The following is a 24746-nucleotide window of genomic DNA, read 5'->3' as shown; positions in this document are numbered from 1 at the left end:
ATGGTTTCCCAAGCACAGTACCCACCTATTATAGCCTGGTATTTTTTTTCACACTGATAATAATACATGAAGGCAGGAACTTCTGAGGAATAGCGTATATGCCCAATCAACATTTGGTTTGGTTTCCATAGCTTACAACTTTTAACACCTGGATGCTTTAACAACCTCCTGTGAAGTTGAAATAATAAAACTTACATTTATTTATTTGAATTTTTATGAAGTATTTTCTTTCATCTAACTACAAAAAATGAAATTGGGTAAAACTGAAAATAAATCATCTTGGAGCAGACAACCTGCCAAGCCAAGGCCTTATTTGCTGTCATACGGCTGCCATCTACTGGCCGACATGGTCATTGTTTGGCCTTGATCAAGACAAACAGAACTTTGAAACAAAATTCTAAATTGGGATAAGTGAGGTAAGATATATGGACAGGAGTAAAATTGTATTCCCATAATAATAGTTGATGATTCTCAAGTCCCGTTAAACGGTACAGACTGAATCCCAGAAAATGGTTTACATGTCTAACCACTGAGTCATTTTTTTTTTTGTCTCAAAAATTCTCTTCTCTCCATACAAAGATATGTATGCTAGTCTGATAAAACTTTACCAAATTATAATTTAATGTATATTCTATACCTTTCTTTTTATGCTATTTTCTTATTATCGTAACTCTCATTTGCTGTATGTTAATAAATGATATGAACACAACAGATCTCTACCTTGTTAAAGCTTGCTCTCTGGAGGAAGTTCAAAGAGAAAGTCAAGTTAGAGGAATGAATTGGGAACTTGCTACTTTCCACCGTGATTTGTTGGTTGTGAACATTCTTCTCATTGGCTTACCCGTTCTTGCTTGCTTTATGACAAAGTAGACTCTCAAAGTCCCGTGTTCTTCCCTGCATCCATGGTGGGATGTTGACTGGTGTCCTATGGGGACGCTCTCACAGTTACAGCTGCAGAGAGTTCAGGGATGTGCAATATCTCTGTCATGTCCAGAAGATGTTATTTTAGTGCAGTTCTTGGGGTTCTCTGGCTTTTATATTCTTTCTGCCCCTCTTTCTGCAATGTTCCCTGATCCTTTAGAGATGTCACAAATGGGGACTGGTACATCAGAGTCACCAACTTGATTAGTTATGAATTCTTGTCTTTGCCCATGGCAAAGTTATGAATGCCTTTGCCCATGGCAGAAGTGTGTGCGTGTGTGTGTGTGTGTGTGTGTGTGTGTGTGTGTACTGAGAGCTGCTCTGATCTATGGAGATTAGGATAAATATTTAGAAGACAGTTGGATACTATGTCAACTTAGCAAACCGGTAGTAATATTTTCTTCTTTAAGGTCTGTGACCCCTCTAACCATGAACTCTTGCCTAGGTTTACAGATACAGGCATAAGTTCCCTGAAAATGAGCTGGTTTCAAGCCCAACCCGGAAGCTCTTTGTTATCCCCAAGATATTATCACCACTCTTGCCCTGTTGTGGGGAGGATTATTACTGTAGTTTATAGGATTAGCTACAAGCCATTGATAGCTCCTGATGGACAGAGAGCCAGTTTTGTGCAGGGCGAGGCTCCTGATAGTTTGCCTGCTCTCAAGTGATCAGCCCTATACTCATGAATATATGGCCCATAATAAATGCATTCATTAGAACACACACACACACGTATGCATACACATATATAAAATGATTAAGGAAGAAAATGATGTAAATTTGAGAAGGGAAGTAGGACATGTGTGGAAGGAGTTAAAAGTATAAGAGGTTTATAGAGAGATGTGCTATATTATAGAGATAGATAAATAGACAGAGAGATAGACTAATAGATATAGATAGATGATAGGGTGAGAGAGAGGGGAGGGAAGGGGGGAGGGAGGGAGGGAGGGAGGGAGGGAGGGAGGGAGGGAGGGAAAGGAGAGAGAGTGATAGTGCCCGGCTGAAAAATAGCAGTTGTTTCCCTGAAAATAAAGCAAAACACTGGTGTATCACTTTGAGAAAAGATAGCCGCACTTATATCAAAAGCAAATTTGACAAGTTTATAAATATATCAAGAACTACTAACAAAGCTCTCAGCTAGACTCAGGAGCTGCTCTTACTACTTACACTGTTGGACCAAGTCTTAGGGACTTGGATTATTGTTCTCTATATAGGCCAAGGGGATAGCTTCACAGAAATCCTGAAGTCTTGGCTACAAATTATGAGTTAATAATAAGGCAATAATCAAATTCATTTCCACACAGTAAGTTTCTACTTAGTCTGTTTCAAAGTAGCTTTTGAAAACTATGTTTGTAAAAAAAAAAAAAAGAGAGAGAGAGAGAGAGAAGCCGGGCGGTGGTGGCGCACGCCTTTAATCCCAGCACTCTGGAGGCAGAGGCAGGCGAATCTCTGGGAGTTCGAGGCCAGCCTGGTCTACAAGAGCTAGTTCCGGGACAGGCTCCAAAGCTACAGAGAAACCCTGTCTCGAAAAACCAAAAAAAAAAAAAAAAAAAAAAAAAAAAAAAATTACGTTTGTTCGCCTAGTTGTAAATTGAATCTTTAAATAAATAACATTGAATAAACATTGCTTTTGCTGTAGAATGAAAATGTGAAACTTAAATAACCAGACTAAAGAAAAGAGTGAATTCTTTTTGCCAGACGACTACATTTAACTGACTATAATTTTTAAACTTCCATTGTAGGCTTTCTAGACAGAAAAGCATCTCATCTATATTTACTATTTTAAAAAAATGAAAATTAGTTTACTGCAGAAATACGTATACATACTTTTTTAAACATGTGAGTTTGATTTATATCTCATAAACTTACTTCTAACTGTTATAATAAAGCAACTGTTTTTGAAAATTAATGGTTTTCTAGCATTAGAAACAAACATCTTTATGAATTCCCTTTTACACAACCCAGTTGACACTTTTGGAACTTTATACCATACAAATGTGTGTGATAATTTGAATTTTTAGAAAAGGTTTTAAAGATTTTATTTTAGACAGAAAACTTTAGAAATTCTGAAACAAAATTAATAAGTGAAATTTTAAGCAATTTCTGCAGTCTCCTTAAATTGAGTTCATCTATTGGTCAAGTTTTAATACCAGTAACATTATCAGTTTTACCTTGAAACTAATGGCATAAATGACGTAGTAAATTGGAAATGAAGTTACTGTGAGTTTTCTTACACTTTGAAAGACTTTAAACATGTGTGCACATGTGACTACATTCTGAAGGAAGGAAGGAAAGAAGGAAGGAAGGAAGGGGAAAGGAAAGGAAGGAGAAAGAGAGAGAGATACATGAGGAAGAGAGAGAGAGAGAGAAAGACTGTAGCTTCGCCCGTGTCAACACACACTTGTATATGTACATGTAGTACATACATACAAAAAGCAAAAATCAATAATGTACTTTTCAAGCATCATCATTTCTGATTTATTTTCAAACCCAGTTAGAGTTCTGGGCACACGTAAGGAAATAACTTGACCACTCTAAGTTCCTAGTTCCAGAGATCTGTTGTGATTCTTTGCTTCTTTGCCCATGATGTTCATCTGGGACAGAGCAGAACAGTTCAGGCGTTCCCAGGACAGGCCTCCTGGGCCCACTGATGCACACCCATTGCGCTCTGTCGTTACAGGAAGGAAGGACATTCGAGGTCCCCACGCTTCATAGGTGATAGCATTCCGGAGGTTCAGCCTGTGCCCTCTCTCTGTTTACACAGAATTTTATTCTCTCCTCCTAAACTACTAATGCCTATTTCTTCCTCTAAAAAGACATTGTGATCTCTCAAAATCCTACATGAATCTGAATAATCCCAGACCCTGGGATTAAGTCTATGGCCTCTCCTGGTGCTGCTGAAGGTCACCCGTTCTGCTGACTCCAGATAAAGCTTAAATCTTTTTATCAGTCTTCTCTGATTCAGTTATAAACTCAACATGTAAGACAACTGATTGGAGTAGACACAACTTTGGCAGACATTGTACTTTTCATGGTTAAATCACGTTAAAGGCAGCAGATTTGATGTAAGAAGCACTTGAGGCATTAACTGACCCACTGCAATACCTGCTACAGCGATAATGATAAAAACAGTTGGTATCAAGAAATTTTCCAAAATAAGATGAACCCCGGCTACGTCACCAGATGGGTCTCAGCATTCACCAGTGCTCCCCCGCCCCCCAGCCCCATTCCCATGCTTTTCTTCTAACAGCTCTGAGCTCTGCTCCTTTTTCTGTTCAGAAAGAAAATGAGGCTCAGAGTTCACAGCTACTCCACAAGCAGGATTTGTTGCTCTGCTGCGTGGTCGCATCACTTCTGCCCTTAAGAACAGTGTTGCCGGCCTCAAGTCAAATGTTTGTTAAAGCGACTAACAGCGGCTTCTACTTCATCTTCAGACTGAGACAGGCTTTGACGCTCTTTTCCCTGTGCCCCTGTGCAGGCAGCGAGCTGTTTACTGGACTCTACAGCGACTACTGGGGCAGAGACTCTGCGATCTTCCGCAGTCTGGGGAAGCTGGGCCACATTCGCACTGAGCATGACGACGAGCGGCTGCTGAAAGGTAGAGATGAGCAGTCAGGAGCCTGGAAAACCAGAGTGGGAAACAACCCTGCTGTCTGCGGCTAAGTCTGCCATCTTGATAGTGAAAATATAAACACAAAATAGTCCTTGTAACTATTGCATTCTTGGTTCCAAAATACATATGATATGTGTTCATCATTTTATTAATAAAATGGTTGACCTTAGTTATGCAGTAAGTTTATTTACAGCGATGCCAAGACACCAAGAGCTAAATGAAATAAGCAAACCGAATATGAAAAGTAAAGACTCATAACTGGCATCCTTGCCGCTACAGCTGTTGTGTGCCTCGCTGCTCTGATAGGATTGTGCTGCACTTTAGAGACAAAGAAAAATGGAGGAGGGTCACTAGTGGTTCCCTAACCAGAGTTCTGTATACTATATAAATGCAGTTATACTCACATACACACACACACACACACACACATATATATGCACACACATATATGAATAAGTTTTATATTTTGTCACATCCTAATATATCTAGAAGGGAAAATACCATGTTATAGTGAGGGTTTTCATTGTTCCCAGCCTTTGCTTAACACACATATGTCTTACCTTTAACATGCCTGCTACCTTATCAACCAAAAGTCACCTACTCAGATGCTTTCCACTCTAAACGCAAAAGCTTAAATTTCTTACTTTAAAAATAAGTGATTTTTCATGAGGTTTATTGATTATGTATGAATAAAAATAAGTACCAATGTACTCTTAAACTTTGATGTGATGTACATTCACTTTGTATAGACTGAGAAGAACTTCATAGAGATTGTTTTCATAATATCTCCAGTTTGTACATTCACTAAATGTATTTGCTTTGCAACATGCACCTTTAAAATTGTTTTCTGTATCCTTGACGCTTATGTTTTCTGTTTAAATCACATTTTTAATTGTCTATTGATTTTGGCATAAAATGAGGATAGTTAATCTGATTTTCGATAATTCTCTAAAACTTTCAAGGTGGCTTGTATTTTCACACAAACTGACAATCCAGGGCTAAATAATTTGTCAAGGTGACTTTGCTATTACACCATTACATATATAATTTTCTACTTTTTCACTTATGTTTTGTCCGTAGAACCAAAATTTGTAGGTTCGTATATGATCCCCGACAATGAAGACCGAGATGACAACAAGATGTACTTCTTTTTTACTGAGAAGGCGCTGGAAGCAGAGAACAGTGCCCACACAATCTATTCCCGAGTGGGGCGGCTGTGCGTGGTGAGGATGGCGTCTCTGTGTTCCTACTCTTGCTTGCTTCACACTGTGTACCAGGCCTTTTGTATATATTTTCACACTTGTTTTGATTGCCTCTTTTCAGGGTTTTACACAATAGTCTTTGGTCATATCAGTCTCCCTCCCTCAACTCCTCTTCATGGCCCCCCTTCCCTACCCATCCGACATAGTGTTCTCTAGTAGGCTTCTACTTTACATATGTTGAAGTGTTCTGTAGGCTTTCTTAGCTTGGTATTTCCTAAACCAAGCTTCCCATGTTATGTCCATCACGTAACTGATAATGAAAGTTTCACTGTAAAAGAAGGTTACCTTGGATGAGTTTTCTCATTTTCAAAGCCATGTTAGGAAATAGTCTATAATTAACATTTCCTTCCAAATAGAAGTTTGTTCTATTTAAAAGACAGTATATGTATTTGCTCATTTTTATGTGTGCATATCTGTGTATGTATGTTACTGTGCATGCATGTTCATGAATGTTAGACATATGTTCTCCTGTGCCACCATGTGGGTTCTGGGGATTGAACTCAGGTCCTCTGGCTTTTTTGCAGGTGCCTTAACCTTCTGAGCCATCATACTGTCTCAACTCTATAATATTTTAAATTGAATTTAATAATTTTTATTAGGTTCACAATCTATTTGGGGTTCTATATACCTGATTATGAGAAATTCAGTTGATCAGTTCTATAATAAAAGAATAAAACAAAACTAAAAGCAAAACCATGATAATGAATGCTTTCACATTTGAGAAGATATTTAATAATAATAACACACATAGTGTGTAGACACACACATGTGCAGCTAAGAATGACCTGTAACTCTTAAGTGTAGGGATTACAGATATCAGCCACCAGGCCTTGTTTCATAAGCTTCTCTCCCAAGCAAACTAAAAGGTACGATTCATCCAAATTCTTGAGACAGGCATATCATGTATGAACAAATAATAAACAAGGTTGCTACATCACAAATGCAGTGTTAATATGTGTGATATTAATAAGTGTAATAGCTGGAAGATATATTGAGAGTATTTGAACTAAAGTACTGCACTGAGGGGCTGGTGAGGCAGTCACAGGTTCTTACACCTGTGACTCCTGCAGAGGAGCTCAGTTCCATGCCCAGCACCCATATCAACCCGTTCACGACCACCTGGGACTCACACCCTGGGGACCAGATGACCCCTCCTGGCTTCTGCAGCACCAACCTATGCATGCTGCTCATCCCTATATGCATGTGATATAATGTGATATAATACTCCACATGTGAAAGTAAAAAGTAAATGATTTTTTTTTAAGAATACTACAATGATAAGGCAATGCAAGGGAGAAATAAGAGGGAATGGTTTGTAATGTTATCTGAGGATTTTGCTAAATGTTCACAAACACACACACACACTGACGCAAACAACAAACCCATCGGCCCATTTCACCAAATTAAACCTTGCTTTGTAAATGCTCTGGAAGCATTCATTTGTCCATTCTGTTTTTCCCAGAATGACGTGGGAGGGCAGAGAATACTGGTGAATAAGTGGAGCACATTCCTCAAAGCAAGGCTCGTTTGCTCTGTCCCAGGCGCGAATGGAATCGACACGTATTTTGACGAGCTAGGTAATTATTCCTGGAGGGTAGACAGCTCATTCTCCTGCAGGCATGTTTCTCTCTGACTGTCCCTCTCTCAGGCATGGGTGGAAAAAAATGTGTCCCAGAAGGGTTTGCCCTCTACAGCCCAAAGGCGAGTTTCCGTCTCTTCACTTTGACCCAGTCTCCTCCGAGGGCAGAAGAGTTGGGGGGACAAAGAAACTCATCTCCATAGAGGAGCACCGTGGGGTCCTGCTCTGTCACTCAGCATAAGTCACCTCCCAGAGCAGAGCAATGGTTCCTTCTTCTGCCCTGGGCACAGCTGTGGAATGGGAAATCCGGTCTTAAGATACATGGTTCTGAACTATGCTGTGTACATGTTTTCTTCACATGTCGAGAAGGTTAAAATGATGGTCTTTCATTCTTCCAGAGGATGTGTTTCTCCTCCCTACCAGAGACCCGAAGAACCCCGTGATATTTGGGCTGTTTAACACTACCAGGTGAGAACGCACTAGAAAAGGACAACCGTGTCCCTGCAGTCCCTTCCGTGGTACACAGCTCTCACACACCGACCCCATCATCATTCCCATCCTCTGCCCGACTGCCGCAACCCCGCTCTAGTCCTAACTCTTTTGTTCGTGTCCCATCATCCTCCTGCGTCTGCTTGTCCCCCAATCTCTTTCATTGCTTACAGATAATCTTTTGACATTATTTATGGTCAGGTTATAAGATATCACTTCCACACTGTCAAGTCTAGGTTAAATTGTAAATTTATTTTTCAGATGAAAATTTCTAATCCAGGCTTTCAAAGTATTCTAGTATTATATGTATATACACACAAAGTGATCTAGTATTTTATATATATACAAAGTGCTCTAGTATTATACAATATATATTATACATATATACACACATACACACACATACTAGATATCTAGTATATACAGTATTAGTTTTGGGGTATTTTTTCTCTGACTTCACCAATGCTTATAATACTTTGATATAGCTTTGTATTTACATAAACAGATCTTAGCATTGCCCACCCCCTCCTCACCCCCCCATCCCCATTTTGTTCAATATTACTGCTGGACATGACTTTCCCTTCCAATATCAGTTTAGACTGGCTCTTTGATACTTGCTACACATGCCCAAGAAATGTTCCCGAGGCCTTAGTGAGGAATAAGTCCCTACCTTTGTTCTTGTGTCTTCCTCCTGTGTAGACACATACTGAGCACACATGTGTCATCTGCTCTCCGTCTGTGACATGTGGTGCTCAAGGTGAAGCTTACATATGTGCTATTCCCCCCATTTACATTTTTTTTGCATTTTGTGTATCTATGGAAGAGTACTATAAAGTAATATTTTACATGCATTGATGCGTGAAATAAGAAATATTCCTAGAATTGCTTTCAGTTGAAAGTTTGCATACGTAATTTCCTGAGTCTCTTTCCAAAGGGAAATGGCAGCACCAACAATGAAAAAGGAACTACCTCAGTGTTTCAGCAGAGATGGATTGATGCTGCTGCTACCTCTCCTCATCAATGTGTTAAAGCCAAAGTGTGATAGACCCTGTAGTTGGTGCTTCCCACGGTTTTCTTTAGATTTTAAGCAGTTGATTTTTTGAAGATCACTTTGAATTGAAACACTTGGAAGCTCTTTGAACAAGTATCTTGTTTTAATCAGACCTTTTCTTTCACAGAATGATATGAGAACAATTCTTTCTATTAACTACACTTTTTGTCAGTTTTAAAAGTTAATACGTGTTGGTATTGACCACAACGCACAGACAGCCTTTTACTTCATTTTTCTCCCGACAGCAAATGATTCTTGCATCATGTGATAATTCTTTAAGCGATAAATTTGATCGATGAGGTAATCTGTTTATTTTCTGTTCTTTAAAATGATCGCTTTAAAAGCTAATCACCTGAATGATGGCATATTGGATCATTCAGAGAAATCAAAGGCATGATTTCCACTTTGTTCAGTTTATATATAAATCTGAGAGGGGAAAGAGCTCCCAGCTGTACCTGCCATGGAGGTTGATATTTGTGGAATTGTGATCAAAGGTTTATTGCCACCTCCGCTGAGACTGTCTAGTTTTCCCCAGTATCACAGGCATTTCCAATTGCTTCAAGGTGTAGTATAAAAATGTGTGAATTGATGTCCTAAGACAATAACATGGCTGCTGCTCAACAGCTGGCCCGGAGTGCAGGAAATGCACTTACACAGAGTTTATGTTTTCCTAAAGCTCCTTCACAAACATCATTTATTTTAATTCACAAAATATGGAGACTGCGAAATGGCACACTTCATTCAAATGATGACTCTGCTTTCAAGTACTGTAACAATATCTTTTCACTAAATGTGACTGCACATGTCCCCAATACCATATTCAACAATGATATTTATCCTCTAAAGGAATCTTACCATTTCAAAAATCATTTTGATTGCTGCTGTATATGATGATCAAGTATCTGAGGTTTTTTTTTTTTTTTTTTTTGGTTTTTCGAGACAGGGTTTCTTTGTAGCTTTGGAACCTATCCTGGAACTAGCTCTTCTAGACCAGGCTGGCCTCGAACTCCCAGAGATCCGCCTGCCTCTGCCTCCCTCCTGAGTGCTGGGATTAAAGGCGTGCACCACCACTGCCCGGCAAGTATCTGAGTTTTATATAGTCCTTCCATCACTGATGAATTCAATGACCTGAAGAAGAGTTTAGCAAATGTTCTAATATTTAAAGGACACCATGCTAAAAAGTAGGGTAAAGGCTACCAGGAAATCAAGTGAAATCCAAATAGAATTTGTAGTAAAATCAACAACATAATGATTAATGGAACATTAGCTACACTCGGGATGTAATGACATAGAAATATTCCATTTAAATGAGCAATTTAGATGGCTAATAGCCTTTAAAAAGATGTAAAGAGGGGACCTGAAAAATGGTCCATCAGGTAAGGGAACTTGCAACCCAGCCTGACAATCTAAGTTTGAACTTGAGAACCACATGGTGGAAGGAGAAAACTGGCTCTCAAGAAGTTCTCTGACACTGTGTGCACTGTAACTCCCACCTTTATCAAAGAAATAATAAATGATGATGATGTGAAAATAATTCAAATAAACGCAAAAGCACACATAAGACTTAGCAGTTCCAAAGAAAAGCTGCACAGTTGCACCCTCCTAATGTCGTTTTCAAGTTTAGAAAATAGGAAATAAAGGAATGGAAAGTCTTTTGATTTTCTTACTTTAATATTGCAATAATTAAGATTTCTAGAATATTCTCTGCTTTAAAAAATTACTTTTTGCTGGGCGGTGGTGGTGCACGCCTTTAATTCCAGCACTTGAGAGGCAGAGGCAGATGAATCTCTGTGAGTTCGAGGCCACCCTGGTCTACAAAGTGAGTTCTAGGATAGCCAGAGCTCTTGGCAGAGAAATTATGTCTCAAAAAAAATAAAAAGAAAGAAAGGAAGGAAGGAAGGAAGGAAGGAAGGAAGGAAGGAAGAAAGAAAGAAAGAAAGAAAGAAAGAAAGAAAGAGGAAAAGAAAAGAAATTGTTCAAGTTTTAATTCCAATGTACATATATTGGGGTATTTGACTCTTAGTTACATGTAGATTTATAATTTTTATTTTTCAGCAATATATTCAGAGGCCATGCTATCTGTGTCTATCACATGTCAAGTATACGGGAAGCCTTTAACGGCCCATATGCTCATAAAGAAGGCCCCGAATACCACTGGTCACTGTATGAAGGAAAAGTTCCTTACCCAAGGCCTGGTTCTGTAAGTGGAATATTCAACATTCAACTCCTATGTTTGAGGTCTTTGTTTCACAAATTCTATCTTGCTTTGCAACTAAAGTATTTAAGAATTTCATGTCTATAAGGATATTTTAACAGTAAATAAAGAACAGTATCATCTTGAGTTTTCTGCTAGTTATCTAATGCAAAGGCTGTACCTGTGCATGGATACATCTTAGCGGCAGCATTATAAAGTATGTGGCCACTGATGCTCCAGCCAAGTAGTTCTAAGGGAACTTGTAATTTTGGGGGTGCAGGTAAGCATAGACATATTTAATCAAATACGAATGGTAAAGTTTTCTTCCAGCCTTGTGAGGAGAATTAGTACCATGTGGCACTTTTAAATAATAAAATCCTGTCCAGTTTTACCATTTCAGTATGTGTGTTGACTTCCTTGTTCCTTAGGACAGACTTTCTCTCAACTTGTTCCCTTAGAAGAGTAAAGGAAATTCTTTTATTTACCTCTGAAATGTTACCACCAGAACCCTAACTACCTGTATCAACTGTTATGCTTTCGATTGGGACATGTCTAAAACTGACAATAATGAGGATTATGATGTAGATTTAGGCCATGGATACCACAAGCAACGGGGTTGGCAAAGGTTGTGCCGTTGTGTGTTTTATGAGAGTCACGGTGTACGAGTGTTGAGCTTGCCGTGAGATCCACATCTACACTTTCCAGGCGTCTGGTGAGACTGCGAGCCTTCACTGATTCCGTGATTACCACAGAGTCACAGAGGAGCCTTTTCTGTAGAGCCAGCTGCAAACGAAAGCAAACCGGTTTCACCTCCATTAGCAAGGACAAAGCTATATCACGATAATCACTCTCACTGGCTTAAACCCGTTACTTCTAGTAAGACATAAAATATATTTTATTTCACTTTATTGCTTGAAATTGCGATTTAAATTGGAAAATCCACTCCTGTGGCTTAGCTAAAAATGCTTCTTGAAACCACTTGGCCTTAGAGGAGGTCGGAGGAGGAAGTGACTGGTTGTTGAACTTCTTCCAAGGTAGTTTAAAATGTTTCCAATAATGTATTGTGCAAGTGCACCCAAGTGCACACTTCATGCCAAACGTAGGCATATGGCCTGATTTTAAAAAACAAACAATTATAAATGCCCCCTTTATAGAACCTAGCTACTTAACTGCTGCATTTATACTTCAAATTAGGAAAAAAAAAATTCAGATATTCTTCCACCTGGTATTGATTCTGAGGAACACACGTGAGAGTGAGCAGCAGTTGTCAGGAAACAAAGATTGGCGGGAGTTCCATGCTCTGAGTCTCAGTGCTCTGGAGTTGTGCGTGTTAGCATCAGTGTCTTAAGAATCACAGTATATAAGAGCAAGTAACTAACTTTGAATTTTGCTAGTTTCAGATACATATGAAATAATACAAATTCATACAGATTATATCAGGACAATACAAAGAGGTTTTCTTGTCTCTTTAATTAGCAATGATAAGAGTTTGAATAACTCTCTATACCGTAACGCTAGAAATATGCAGCTGGGAAGCAGAAACATCACCATTTAACGTGGTGGTTTCAATTATGAGAAATCTATTTTGCACAATTATGGTCAATTTGTTTATATTTACTTTTTAAGGCAAAGTCTCACTTTCTAGCTCAGTCTGCCTTTCCACATGGGCTCCTTTACGCCTCACCTCCCAGTGCTGGGATCACCTTGCTAGACTGTGATCCTGAACTTTAGAGATTTATTACCAAAAAACACGTGTTGTTTGTTCTGATGAGTGATAGATCTCTCTATATTTCCTTTCTCTCTTTTCCTTTCTCGTTTCTTTTTTTCTTCCCTTCCCTTTCCTTCCCTCCTCTCCCCTTACCTTCTCTCCCCTCCCTTCCTTTCCTTTCCCTTCCTTTCCTTTCCTTTCCCTTCCCTTCCCTTCCCTTCCCTTCCCTTCCCTTCCCTTCCCTTCCCTTCCCTTCCCTTCCTTTCCTTTCCTTTCCTTTCCTTTCCTTTCCTTTCCTTTCCTTTTTCTTTATTTTTTGAGGTGCAGTAGGTTTAATCCAGGGCTTCTTGTATGCTAGGCTATCACGAAACTATGTCAACAGCGAACGGCAGATTTTTCAGTTTGAAATTTACTTCAAATAAGAAACAGAATTCAAAACCATGGAAAATATTTTCATCATTCATATTGTTGCATTTATTTGCTGTCCCCAAACTGTCCTGTATTGTATAGATTTTCAGTTTTCTGGATTTCAGTGTTCTTTATACCTTTTCAATGCTGCCTTTAAAAAATAATTTAGTTTTCTTTTGAAATTTTTAATTCTGAATCCATTTCTGCAACAGAAGATGCGGAACTACTATATACTCTTGAGTGCACAGTTCATTGCTTGCGCTTATTTGACATGTCTAATTCTTTATGGTAGTGGTCATAGGTTTGCTCTTCAGGCTTGAGAGAAAAGAATGAACTAAACTACTTGCATTTTAGTGTGCCAGCAAGATGAACGGAGGGAAGTATGGAACCACCAAAGACTACCCTGACGACGCCATTCGTTTCGCGAGGACGCATCCACTAATGTATCAGCCCATAAAACCGGCCCATAAAAAGCCAATCCTAGTGAAAACGGATGGAAAATATAACCTGAAGCAACTGGCTGTGGACCGAGTGGAAGCCGAGGACGGCCAATATGATGTTTTATTTATCGGGACAGGTAAAATCACAAGAACGCATTGATCCATTCCAGCTTGTCCTCAGACAGCTTTTACCAATCAGCACGTATGCTGTTCCACTAGCCCGTCTGCACATTGCTAAAGATAAAATGACCAAATGAACTCATAGCTTTAATTAATGCCACCACATTAAGTCTTACTTATGGGAAGAAACTTGTGAATTGTTGAGCACCCAGTGTTACGAAGAACAAATGCTGTGTGGTGCTTCAACTTAAAATCCTCGTCTCCGGTGCAGCCCCAGCAATGATCTTAGTAAGCATTCCACCCCATGGAGCTTCAGGCAAGACACTGCAGGAGGTCCTGGCCTGGGTATGCCAGGAAGAGGATGTATTGCTAAGTCCTTTTCATGCTTCTTTGGTCTACAGCTTCATTTTCCTGGAAAAAAAAAAAAAAAAGATAAGCAAAGAAATATTAAACTTAATAGATCTTAGAAAAAAAATTTAAGCAAAGAAACATTAAACTTAATAGACCAATAGTGCAGACATTATCTTATCATTGTTGATAAGATTAATAGTGTGGGGGCTGGAGAGATGGCTCAGCGGTTAAGAGCATTGCCTGCTCTTCCAGAGGTCCTGAGTTCAATTCCCAGCAACCACATGGTGACTCACAATCATCTGTAATGGGGTCTGGTGCCCTCTTCTGGCCTGCAGGCATGCACACAGACAGAACATTGTATACATAATAAATTAAAAAAAAAGATTAATAGTGTGCTCTGTGAGATCAATATTCTGTAAGAATGAGAGCTCTGTAAGAAACCTGAAATTGTCGGGCGGTGGTGGCGCACGCCTTTAATCTCAGCACTCGGGAGGCAGAGGCAGGCGGATCTCTGTGAGTTCGAGACCCAGCCTGGTCTACTAGAACTAGTTACAGAACAGACTCCAAAGCTACTGAGAAACCCTGTCTTGGAAAAAAAAAAAAAGAAACCTGGAATTACCTGATCACTCACTCACACATGGTGATTTCTGACCACTAAAAAGAGAAAATCCAAAATCAAGACTGAAGTGTAGTTAAAATGGTAAAAATATTTTATTTTAAATCTCATAGAAAACAGAAGACATATCTAACCATTCTAAAACTGTTTTCTTGTTTGAAATATCAAAGTTCTTTTAGAACATTCGGGAAATAACTACATCTTATTTAACTCACTGATATTGTCATATTGGGCCACAGTCTTCCAAAACAAATTAAGCTACTTTTGATATGTGGAAAGTATATTGAAAAAGCCAATAAATAATAGGTCCCTTTCCCAATATTTGCCAGACATGGGCTCTAATGCAATATTTGGCTGTTATTCTTGCAAATTCATTGCTTTCAAATGAATAAATCAACTTACATTTTTGCTTTTGTCTGATGTTATCATGTGGACTTGTATATTTAACTAACAAAATGAAGCAATTTTTATTCTTTGTATTTAATAGAAAATAAAGGTTTGTGCTATCAGGTTAATTGTAATCTAGTTTTACTAACTCATGTATAGGACCTGGTAATTATTGACAAAGTGTTCAAATCTCACAGAAGTCCATGGATTAATACTTCTAAAGATCTAATATCTTTTATAAATTATTATTTATACCAATATCAAGTTATGTGTCGGTATAAATTAATTTCTTATCCAAACTGCAATTAGATAGAACACACTCAGAATATAAGGAATAATAAAACATAAAATGGAAATCCAAACTATTATAGCTTTACAAAGCAATATGCAGTTATAGAAACCGAGTAGTTGGGAATGAATTATTAGTCTTCCTTAATGGGGTAGACTTGGTTGCCTAGCAAATACCAGGCATCATTCTGTCTTTGCATGGCCAGTGTAAACGTGGCTGTGTCCAGGTTGTTACTAGGGTGCTGAGGCTGAAACCATGTCCCCACAGTTTCATGGCAAACAGTTTCCACACCGAATATTCTTCCCAGCCTGTCCTTCCAAATTTCAACATGGATGTATTTATTATTGATTGATTGGTATAAGCAATTTCCCTTAGATTAAAAACTCAGAAAAACGTAATCTGAAGCAATGGTTCTCAACCTTCCTAATACTACAATCCTGTAAGAGAGTTTCTCATGTTGTGGTGCCATAAAATCATTTTGTTACTACTGCATAACTGTAATTTTGCTATTTGAATGAATTGTAATATAAATATTTGGTATGCAGGATATCTGATATGTGACCCCAATGGGATCATGACTCATGACCCACAAGTTGAGAACCACATATTTTAAAGAACAAATTATGTCAGAGAAAACCTAGAACTAAAAACTATCTTTTAGGGACTATTTTAACATATGTATATTTGAAAAATTAATATACATAGGTTTTGGAGTGCAATCTACTAGTAGGGGTTTTGCCTAGAATATGGTAGGCACTGTGTTCAACACCATCAAAGAGATACAAAACAGCAATTTGTGTCTTTGGGGGATAAAAGTACATCACGATTCTGATCCTGCAGGAGACTTAGAGTTATCTGCTTGCCTGATGTATCACAGAAGAAACTTCTAAAATATGGCAGCTTAGTTCTCAATCTCTGATTTTGTTTTGGTATTGACCAAACTATTTGGAAAACAATCCGTATGTCACTTAAAAATTTGGTTCTGCATGCAAAATAGATGTGCGCCAACTGAAGTTGTTGGTGTATAAGAAGTCATGCGAGTTTTAGCTGGCCGTGGTCAAGTGTTGTGTGCCTCTTATTTCCAGTCCCCTTGAAGTCTGGCTCCTCACTCCACTTCTATTATTGCCGATTTTGCTTTCTCACAGATACAGGAATTGTGCTGAAAGTAATCACAATTTACAACCAAGAAACGGAGTGGATGGAGGAGGTCATTCTAGAGGAACTGCAGATATTCAAGGTAATTTCATGAGCGATACAGACCAGATTCACGCACCACACTCAATCAAAGCTGGAAGGGAAGAGAAAAATATGTCCTATTAATTTCAGGATATCTTTTCCTCTGGTAGGTTTATTTTGAATTCAGAGAAAAATCAAGGAAAGAATAATTTTAAATCTCATGAAAGTGCCAATATGCTTGTAATAGAAACAAGCATCAATATCCACCTACTTTATGAAGAAAGAGCACTCATCTCCCACGTGAATTCCAAAACAACCAGTGAAGACCTGTATCTTACACAAACATTGCTAACACTGTCACCAAGTGTCACATTTCAACTAGTGTACGTTCTGACAGGAGGAGCACACTGTGTTTAACTATAACGTATTAATTACATAAAGAAATTAACAAGAATAAGAAAATATAGAAAATCATATTTAAAACATAAAACAAATTTATGAAAATATATATTTATGGATATGGATCTATAACATAATGAAAAATATATACCATAAGGTTTTATTGGTGAAGCAGATATCATGTTTAAGCCTGTTCCTCAATCTTGACTCATATTTTTGCCTAACAGGATCCTGCAAATTTCTGACCACAATATTTTCATCGGAACAATTCCCAGCCTTGCCTTGTGTGTGTTTCTGTTTAAAGTGTCTTAGTCTACATTGTTGATACATATTACTGAGCTGACAGTCAATATCACTGTAACTCATGCCTGAATGGAGCTCAAGTCTTACATAGCTTTGGACATTGAGATGCATCGCAGCTGTTTTGAGTTTTGGAAATACTTCATAGCACATCAGCACCATGCTTGAACACATGTTAAGCACCAAGACACCATTAATGAAATGAAACAAAATGGCACTAAATAGTCCATGAAGTACACACTTATTTAAACCACAAGGCTGAAGGATTTGGAGATCACCCTGCCAACCTAGCTAGGGATCTGGACATTCAACACTTTAGTTTCTTTGTTGCCCTCTTCCTGCTCTTGTATGAAAAAGAAAGGCATGCACTTCAGGTACTAATATTATGACTACAATCTAATTTAGCAGGTAGACATTTTGCAAATCAGAGTCTACAAATGATGATGACTGACCATATATGAATGTAATGGATGTTAGCAGAAAGAATTGGTTAGTGGAGAAAGAGACATTTTATCTTTGCTATCCCTGAGAGTGGATTTCCCTAGTGCTGTTCACAGGGAAAGCCTACTTTCTCTCTCAAGTACAGCAGATATACTTGTTATTATGTATTGTGGGCCTCTATATAATATTTAATTTAGCATTGGGGCAATAGCTCTCATTATCAGTATCTTTCCAAATTAACTCTTTAGGAGCATTGCTACCTGGATGAATAAATGAGCAATGCCCTTGTGTGCAAAGTGTTTCATTGTCCAAAATGTTACATAATGCATACACACATACAAACCCAAACAAAAATAGATAGATAAATGATACATAGATAGATGATTGATAGATAGATAAATGGAAGATTGAGAAATTGATAGTAGATAGATAAATAGAAAAATGAAAGATTGATAGATGATAGACAGACAGGTAGAGAGATGATAGATAAATAGAAAAATGAGAGATTGATAGATGATAGATAGATGATTGATAGATTAAAAATGAGATTGACAGATGATAGAGAGATAGATGATAGATAAATAGGTAGAAAAATGAGAGATTGATAGATGATACATAGATAGATAGATAGATAGATAGATAGATAGATAGATAGATAGATAGATAGATGATAGATAGATAGATGAGAGAGAGAAAGAGATAAATAAATAGAAAAAGGAGTGAGAGAGAGAAAAAAAAACCCAAAACAGGACAAAAAACGGTTAAGGTGGGAGAAATGGCTCAGTTGGGAAGGTAGCTTGCTGCCAAGACTAATGTTTCAAGTTTGATCCCAGGAGCCAACACGGTAGAAGGAAAAGCACAGATTCCTGAAAGCAGCCCTCCACCTTCACACAGGTGCTATCCCTCCAGGACACACACTCAGTAAATAAATCTGAAAAGTAATTTAAAAACTGTCATAATGTCCATATATTTTCTCTTAAAAATTAATTACTCAAAGGGTAGCTATTCCCTGAGTGAGTTCCATCTGCCTGGTGTTTCTCTGTTTGTATGATTAATTTTAGAGATTTTGTGTGTGTGTGTGTGTGTGTGTATGTGTGTGCGCGCGCGCGTGCATGCATGTGTGAGTGTTAAAGAGGCTCAACTATTAAACAGCATTGTTAACCTAACATGAAGGTTCCTGATGCTATACCACGTATTATCCTTCCTCTACTGTAATCCTAAGAAAACAAGATTTTTCATCATGGTCAAACATTGTACAGTAGTTCACTCTGGTCATTCATATTGGAGACATGGTTCATACAGGCTTGAGTTCAAATAACTAAAAACCATAAATTTACTAGGAATTACACATATTCTAAAATGCGGTTAATTTACTTCTAATGGTTCAAATACTTCAGTAAATTTCCACTTTATTATTCTAAGGATGTAGGGCTTTGTGAATCACAAGTATTAATCAAAACAGTTGCTGTTTACTTCAGAGGCAAAGAAGAACTGCATCACCCATTTTCCTCACTTGTGCAGGGTTTCCTCGCCATTAGGAAATAGTGGAAAGGTGTGTTTTAATTGAATTGGATTTGCATGCTGATTCACTAAAGCAAACAATACAGGCTGCAAGCTTTGCACCTGTCATAACTATTTTAACTTCTTATTAAGCTGCTATTTTATTCCTATATTTACTAAAAAGAAAACATTTTGACTCATTTCAGGATCCAGCTCCCATCATTTCTATGGAAATCTCATCAAAGAGAGTAAGTTGCTTGCATGCCCAAGTCTTTTCTGTTTGTTAATTAACAGCATAGCATTCAAGGACAGTAGCACACGATTTCTAGATGGAAAGCTGGTTGTTCATTATTTATAGTTACCACTATAAGAAGACAGGCTCTGTCTTGGCGAATTCTGCATGTTCAGCTCCGCTAACGGCCTTATGCTTCCCTGTAGCAACAGCTCTACATCGGATCGCCCTCCGCGGTGGCGCAGGTCAGATTCCATCATTGTGACTTGTACGGCAATGCTTGTGCGGACTGCTGCCTGGCGCGAGACCCTTACTGTGCCTGGGATGGCATTTCGTGCTCCAGGTATTACCCAACAGGTGCACATGCAAAGAGGTAAGCTATCGACTCAGGGGGAAGTTTCCACTCTTCAGAATAACTATCATTTTGAGGGTTTTTTTTTTCCGTTTGTGCACATTCAAGCTGTTTTTTAATCTAAACAAACTACCCTAATTATATTCTGTTCATAAACATAAAGCGTTCACAAGTTGCCATTTTTATGCCGACACCTTTTGATGTACTAAATTGAGCACCCCCTTTCAGACTTTTTCGTTTTACCTTACTTTGCACTGAATCTCCCCCTCCTTTGATTGTTTTTTTTTTTTTTGTCGTCTCTCCATAATGAACTTCAGAGAAACTAAAAACATGGAAATGGCAAGCCACCACGCTTGAAGGATTGAGAGACTTAAAAAGGAAATAAATAAACATCCCTGAACACACCCTGCAGTTTCCCAAGTCCTCTCCAGCAGCTGGTCTTCATTTATGTCAGTTTGAAAGTGAATATTTTAACTCCTAAGCAAACACATGACCTGTATAATTAATGAAATGTGTGATTTAATTCAATACAAATGAAAGGTACCAAGAGACCTCTGAAGTCTAATGCCTATAGCTCTGTGAAATCATTGCCATTTGCAAGGGAAAGTAAACCCAAGCTATCTCTAAACAGGAGTTTAGGCTCACACAATACTTTGAAGACTATTTTTCCACTTACACTATGTGGCGATTGTATATATTTTAGAAAAATAAATAAGAAAAGGTCTTATATAAAAAGCAGGGTGTTTTTTCTCATAAAGAATATATAGAGCAATACGTAGAATCATCTAAAATTCTTTCAGAAAAGATATGTGTATGAATTCCAGTTATTCTAATTTAATTTTGTGTTAATTTTCAAAAATATATTTTGATCCAAATTGAATCTAAATCAGTATAATAATCTTTTTACGATCACACAAAAAGTCTCTGTCTGTCTGTCTCTTTGTCACACACATGCACACAAACACAAATGTCTTCATTAATTCAAAACTTTTATTAATTTGACTTTAACAAATTAACATTCTAAGAATGATTTAAAGACAAAATATAATGAGTCAAAGATGAAGTGCGTCTTTCAGAGAACTGTGAACAAAATAGTTTACCAACTGTGCCGAACAAGGGAGCAAATCATTTCAATCTCTCTACAAGTGCTTATTGGTATTCCAACCCGTTCTTGAAAAAAAAAGTTGTACTTATTTGAAATGCTAAGGAAGCTTGTTCACCTACTCTATGCATACTGTCCTGCAAGGAAACCAAGGCCTCAGGTAGAGAATAGAGCTAAGAACGGTGCCAGTAAAGGCTTGTTTCTGAGCATTTTAGGTGCTTGACCAAGTGCAGTGTGGGGGATGTGTTCTCTAGAGCTGAGCATCACCACTATGACACAGTAGAGAGAGGTTCCAATTGAGGAAGGTGATAGATTTCGCAAAGGCATCAAGCGCTCATCAGGAACCAAGCCCTTCACTGACTCAGGAGTGAATACCAGAAGAGGAGCTTATCTGAAGGGATTATTTTAAAGATCTAATACTAGTGGGTTTTACATTTTTGCTCAAATTTAATTTTAAGTGATGCAAAATGTAGAGACTTATGAGCCATAATGAGATGTTGACCCACACACATGTATGTGTACACTGTGTAGAGAATAAATCAAGGTAAATAGACTTATCTCACCAAAGATTTATCCTCTCATTAAACTTTTGAAACCAGGGTGGATACCGATAGATAAAGACCATCAAATGTTTCTCCACACTCCTTTATCTCCAGTCATGCCACAAAGGGACATTTTACAGATGTGATGAGGCTTATTGATGTATTGTCACTGGCAATTATAAAATAAATGTTTGCAGACACTGCACCAATCGCTTATGAGTTGTGCAATTTTATGCATGACTAGCAAGCTCTTCATCAGGCACACAGCAGCAATGTTGTTCTAATGGAAGAATTTCCAGAGCTAATATTTCTTCATTTAGTGTGCATCTTTTAAAAGTATGCAACCACAGATTTGTAGGTAGGGTGTTTCAGTATCTCGGCAGTCAGCTGTCCTGCTAATCACCTCCCAAATAACCACATGAGCCTTACTAATTATAAATGCTAGACCAATAGCTTAGGCTTATTACTCAACTAGCTCTTATAACTTTAATTAACCTATATTTCTGTCTATGTTTTACCAAGTGGCTCAGTTCCTTATCTCACCACAGTAATTTCATCTCCTGGGGACTCTTTCACTCCACCTTTGTTCTTCCCAGCATCCCATCTGTCTGAAAGCCCCACCCAACATCAACCTGTCTATCTATTGGCCAGTCAGCTCTTTATTAACCAATGTGTGTACTACATCAGTGCACAAAGATTGTTCCACAGCACAAAGTCGATGAGTAACTTTGAAAAAGTTTGAGAAATGTACAAAATAAATAGGCAGTAAGGGATGAGATGCCAGGATCCGAAGCCATGCTTAGAAATGAATTAGCTCAGTTCAGGGCACTCGAGATATTCCACTGTGTCAAGTTCTTTTCAACCATTACTCCTGGAAGAGACCTTTGGGGTAAATTCCAGCGCATGGAGAGAAAGTAGTTTGCTTTTATAGGAATCATTTCTGCCTCAGACCTGAATAGAAGCGGGGAGAAAAAGAACTCGTTTACATAAACCTTTTTTCCTCTCCCAGAGTGGAAACGTGTTGATAAGGGAGACTCTAATTCACAGTCTGGCCTCTTCCAAATGATCTTCCAACGTACACTGCAATCCCTGCAGCTGGCTCCTCCTTTCCTCCTGGCTCTCTTTTGTTTATTTCCAGTATCCTCTTTACAAGTTCCTAAGAAGGAAGGGATACAAGAAAAATATTCATTCTTCAAGAGTGTATAGCTTCTTGGGTCAAGCTCTTGTGTTCTGATGATAACAAGTGTTTTGTTTAATTCTAGCCTAAAAGATAATGATTGGGTACTGTAACAGGAGCCGAAAGCCTGCTGGAAGATGTCACCTTTTCAGTACTGCGGGTTTCCAATTATTATGAACAAAAATTTGAATTATTTATATATCATTCAAGTTTCTTTTCTAGAATGATCTAGATGAAGTTTCTATTATCCTCGTATAGTTAGTATAGTATCTCAACAAAACATCATCCCTGCAACATGAAAACTGTTTCCTCCCTTGCTCCTTTTGACCCCTACTGCGTTAGCCACCATTGCCCAGCAGACTCATATTGTGGAGCAGTGCTCACCATAGGCTGGATCCACACTGGCAGCTGAAGAGACTCCTTGCTCACTGTTCTTGAAGCTAGCTGTGCACACTAGCATAAAACAAAGCCCTAGCCCCCCTTCCTTTGCCTTTATTACAAGTTTTTATTCAGTCTAGTACAGAGCAATGACTCTCATAGAAGTTCTAACTTTTATTTTGTCACATTCTGTATCTTTGGGTAAAGCTTTCTAATTAGCAATCCATTTGAAACAAAAAGTATTCTTCTGTATATAGTGCATATTGCTAGAATTTGATTGGTAATATCTTCTACTCTTGCTTTTCCCATGAGAAAAACTGCCCTTCCCCTCAACATTCCACCGTCATTTTTAAAGACAGGGAAGAGACTTAAGAACGGGAACAATGAAAACTCGAGAGGCTAGGAAGGTAAAATATTTGGATTTGCATATCTTTTTCCTCGTTGCACTTCGTTATGTGTAGGGCTTTTATTACATTCTCTACTCAAATAAATATTCCTATTGTTCTTGACTGGGCACACCATTTGTCATTCATTTACAGACTGTGAGTTTCTTGTTGAACCAAATGTTTAACAAACTGTAAAGAAAAATTTATTAAATTAGTATTTGAGGGTCTGGAGTTCAAACAAACGTAAACGTATAAAGAACAGTGTTGTATAGATCTTCGAACCATTGAAAATGCTGCCTGGAAATAAGGAAAATGTAAACCTTGGATTTATGCTGCTTTTATATAACAGATAATTTTTTTTTCAACAGCAGAACTTTTCTGAAATCTTCACTGTGTTTGGCTGTATTTTTAAATCCAGTAAATCGAAATCTCAGAATCTCCTGAATTTTCTTTCTTCCAGGCGGTTCCGCAGGCAGGACGTTCGGCATGGCAATGCGGCCCAACAGTGCTTTGGACAACAGTTTGCTGGTAATTCTTAGAAAAATCGATTGTTGTGATTTACCCACTATAGGCTGAAGATGGATTGCGCATTTCTTTAAATGCATCTCCTTCCTGGACCACTGTTTTGGAAGGATCTGTTTTTGCCCAACGTTTACAATCAGATGTAGTTGACATAACTAGCAAAACTGGCTGCAGATCCCATCACTGACACAACCTGGTAATAGACATCAAGGCTGAGGAAAGTTAGGACCAGAACGCAGCAAATTACCAGTGGTTAGTGGCAGTACCTTCCAGGACCTACCTCTTCTTCTTAGATTTATTACCCACCCTCCCTTTTTTAGTTATGTTTTGATTTTGTTTTTGTTTAAGACAGAGTTTTCTGTGTAGTCCTGGCTGTCCTGGAGCTCGCTCTGTAGACCAGATTGGCCTCCAACTCAGAGATCCACCTGCCTCTCCCTCTGGAATGATGGTATTAAAGGTGAGAAACACCACCACCCTGCTCAAATTGATTTTTATTATTTATGATGTAACATATATCACCTCACCTACTAAGTTTTATAAACACATGAAAACCATTTCTTCTTCTGTTATGGCAGAGTAACTTTAGAATTGATATTAACTATCTTTAGATTTAGGCAAAAATAAGAATGTCAAACAATTGTCATAGACAATGACAGAGCTGTGTTGTGTTATCGGGTCTCCGAGAAGCACAGGGTGATCATGGACAGTCAACGGACGTTATGTCTGTTAGAGCTTGCAGCCCAGAGGTGGTTATTATTATTATTATTATTACTACTACTATTATTTTAGACCCAGCAAAATTTGGATTCCA

General features: G+C 38.2%; 1 protein-coding gene across 1 annotated transcript in view; it reads left to right on the top strand.

The window, feature by feature from the left end:
- The window catches only part of Sema3e (semaphorin 3E), a 228093-nt gene that overhangs the window by 186026 nt on the left and 17321 nt on the right, over positions 1–24746 (top strand). The window contains exons 6-15 of the mRNA XM_057758657.1: positions 4400–4519; positions 5615–5757; positions 7259–7373; positions 7774–7843; positions 10971–11115; positions 13580–13802; positions 16574–16665; positions 19451–19492; positions 19683–19849; positions 23874–23941. Coding sequence (XP_057614640.1) covers positions 4400–4519; positions 5615–5757; positions 7259–7373; positions 7774–7843; positions 10971–11115; positions 13580–13802; positions 16574–16665; positions 19451–19492; positions 19683–19849; positions 23874–23941 — 1185 coding nt within the window. The remainder of the gene's footprint in view (positions 1–4399; positions 4520–5614; positions 5758–7258; positions 7374–7773; positions 7844–10970; positions 11116–13579; positions 13803–16573; positions 16666–19450; positions 19493–19682; positions 19850–23873; positions 23942–24746) is intronic.

The sequence above is a fragment of the Chionomys nivalis genome, chromosome 26, assembly GCF_950005125.1.
Source record: "Chionomys nivalis chromosome 26, mChiNiv1.1, whole genome shotgun sequence".
Lineage (NCBI taxonomy): Eukaryota > Metazoa > Chordata > Mammalia > Rodentia > Cricetidae > Chionomys > Chionomys nivalis.
This window is presented reverse-complemented; position numbering and strand designations above follow the sequence as displayed.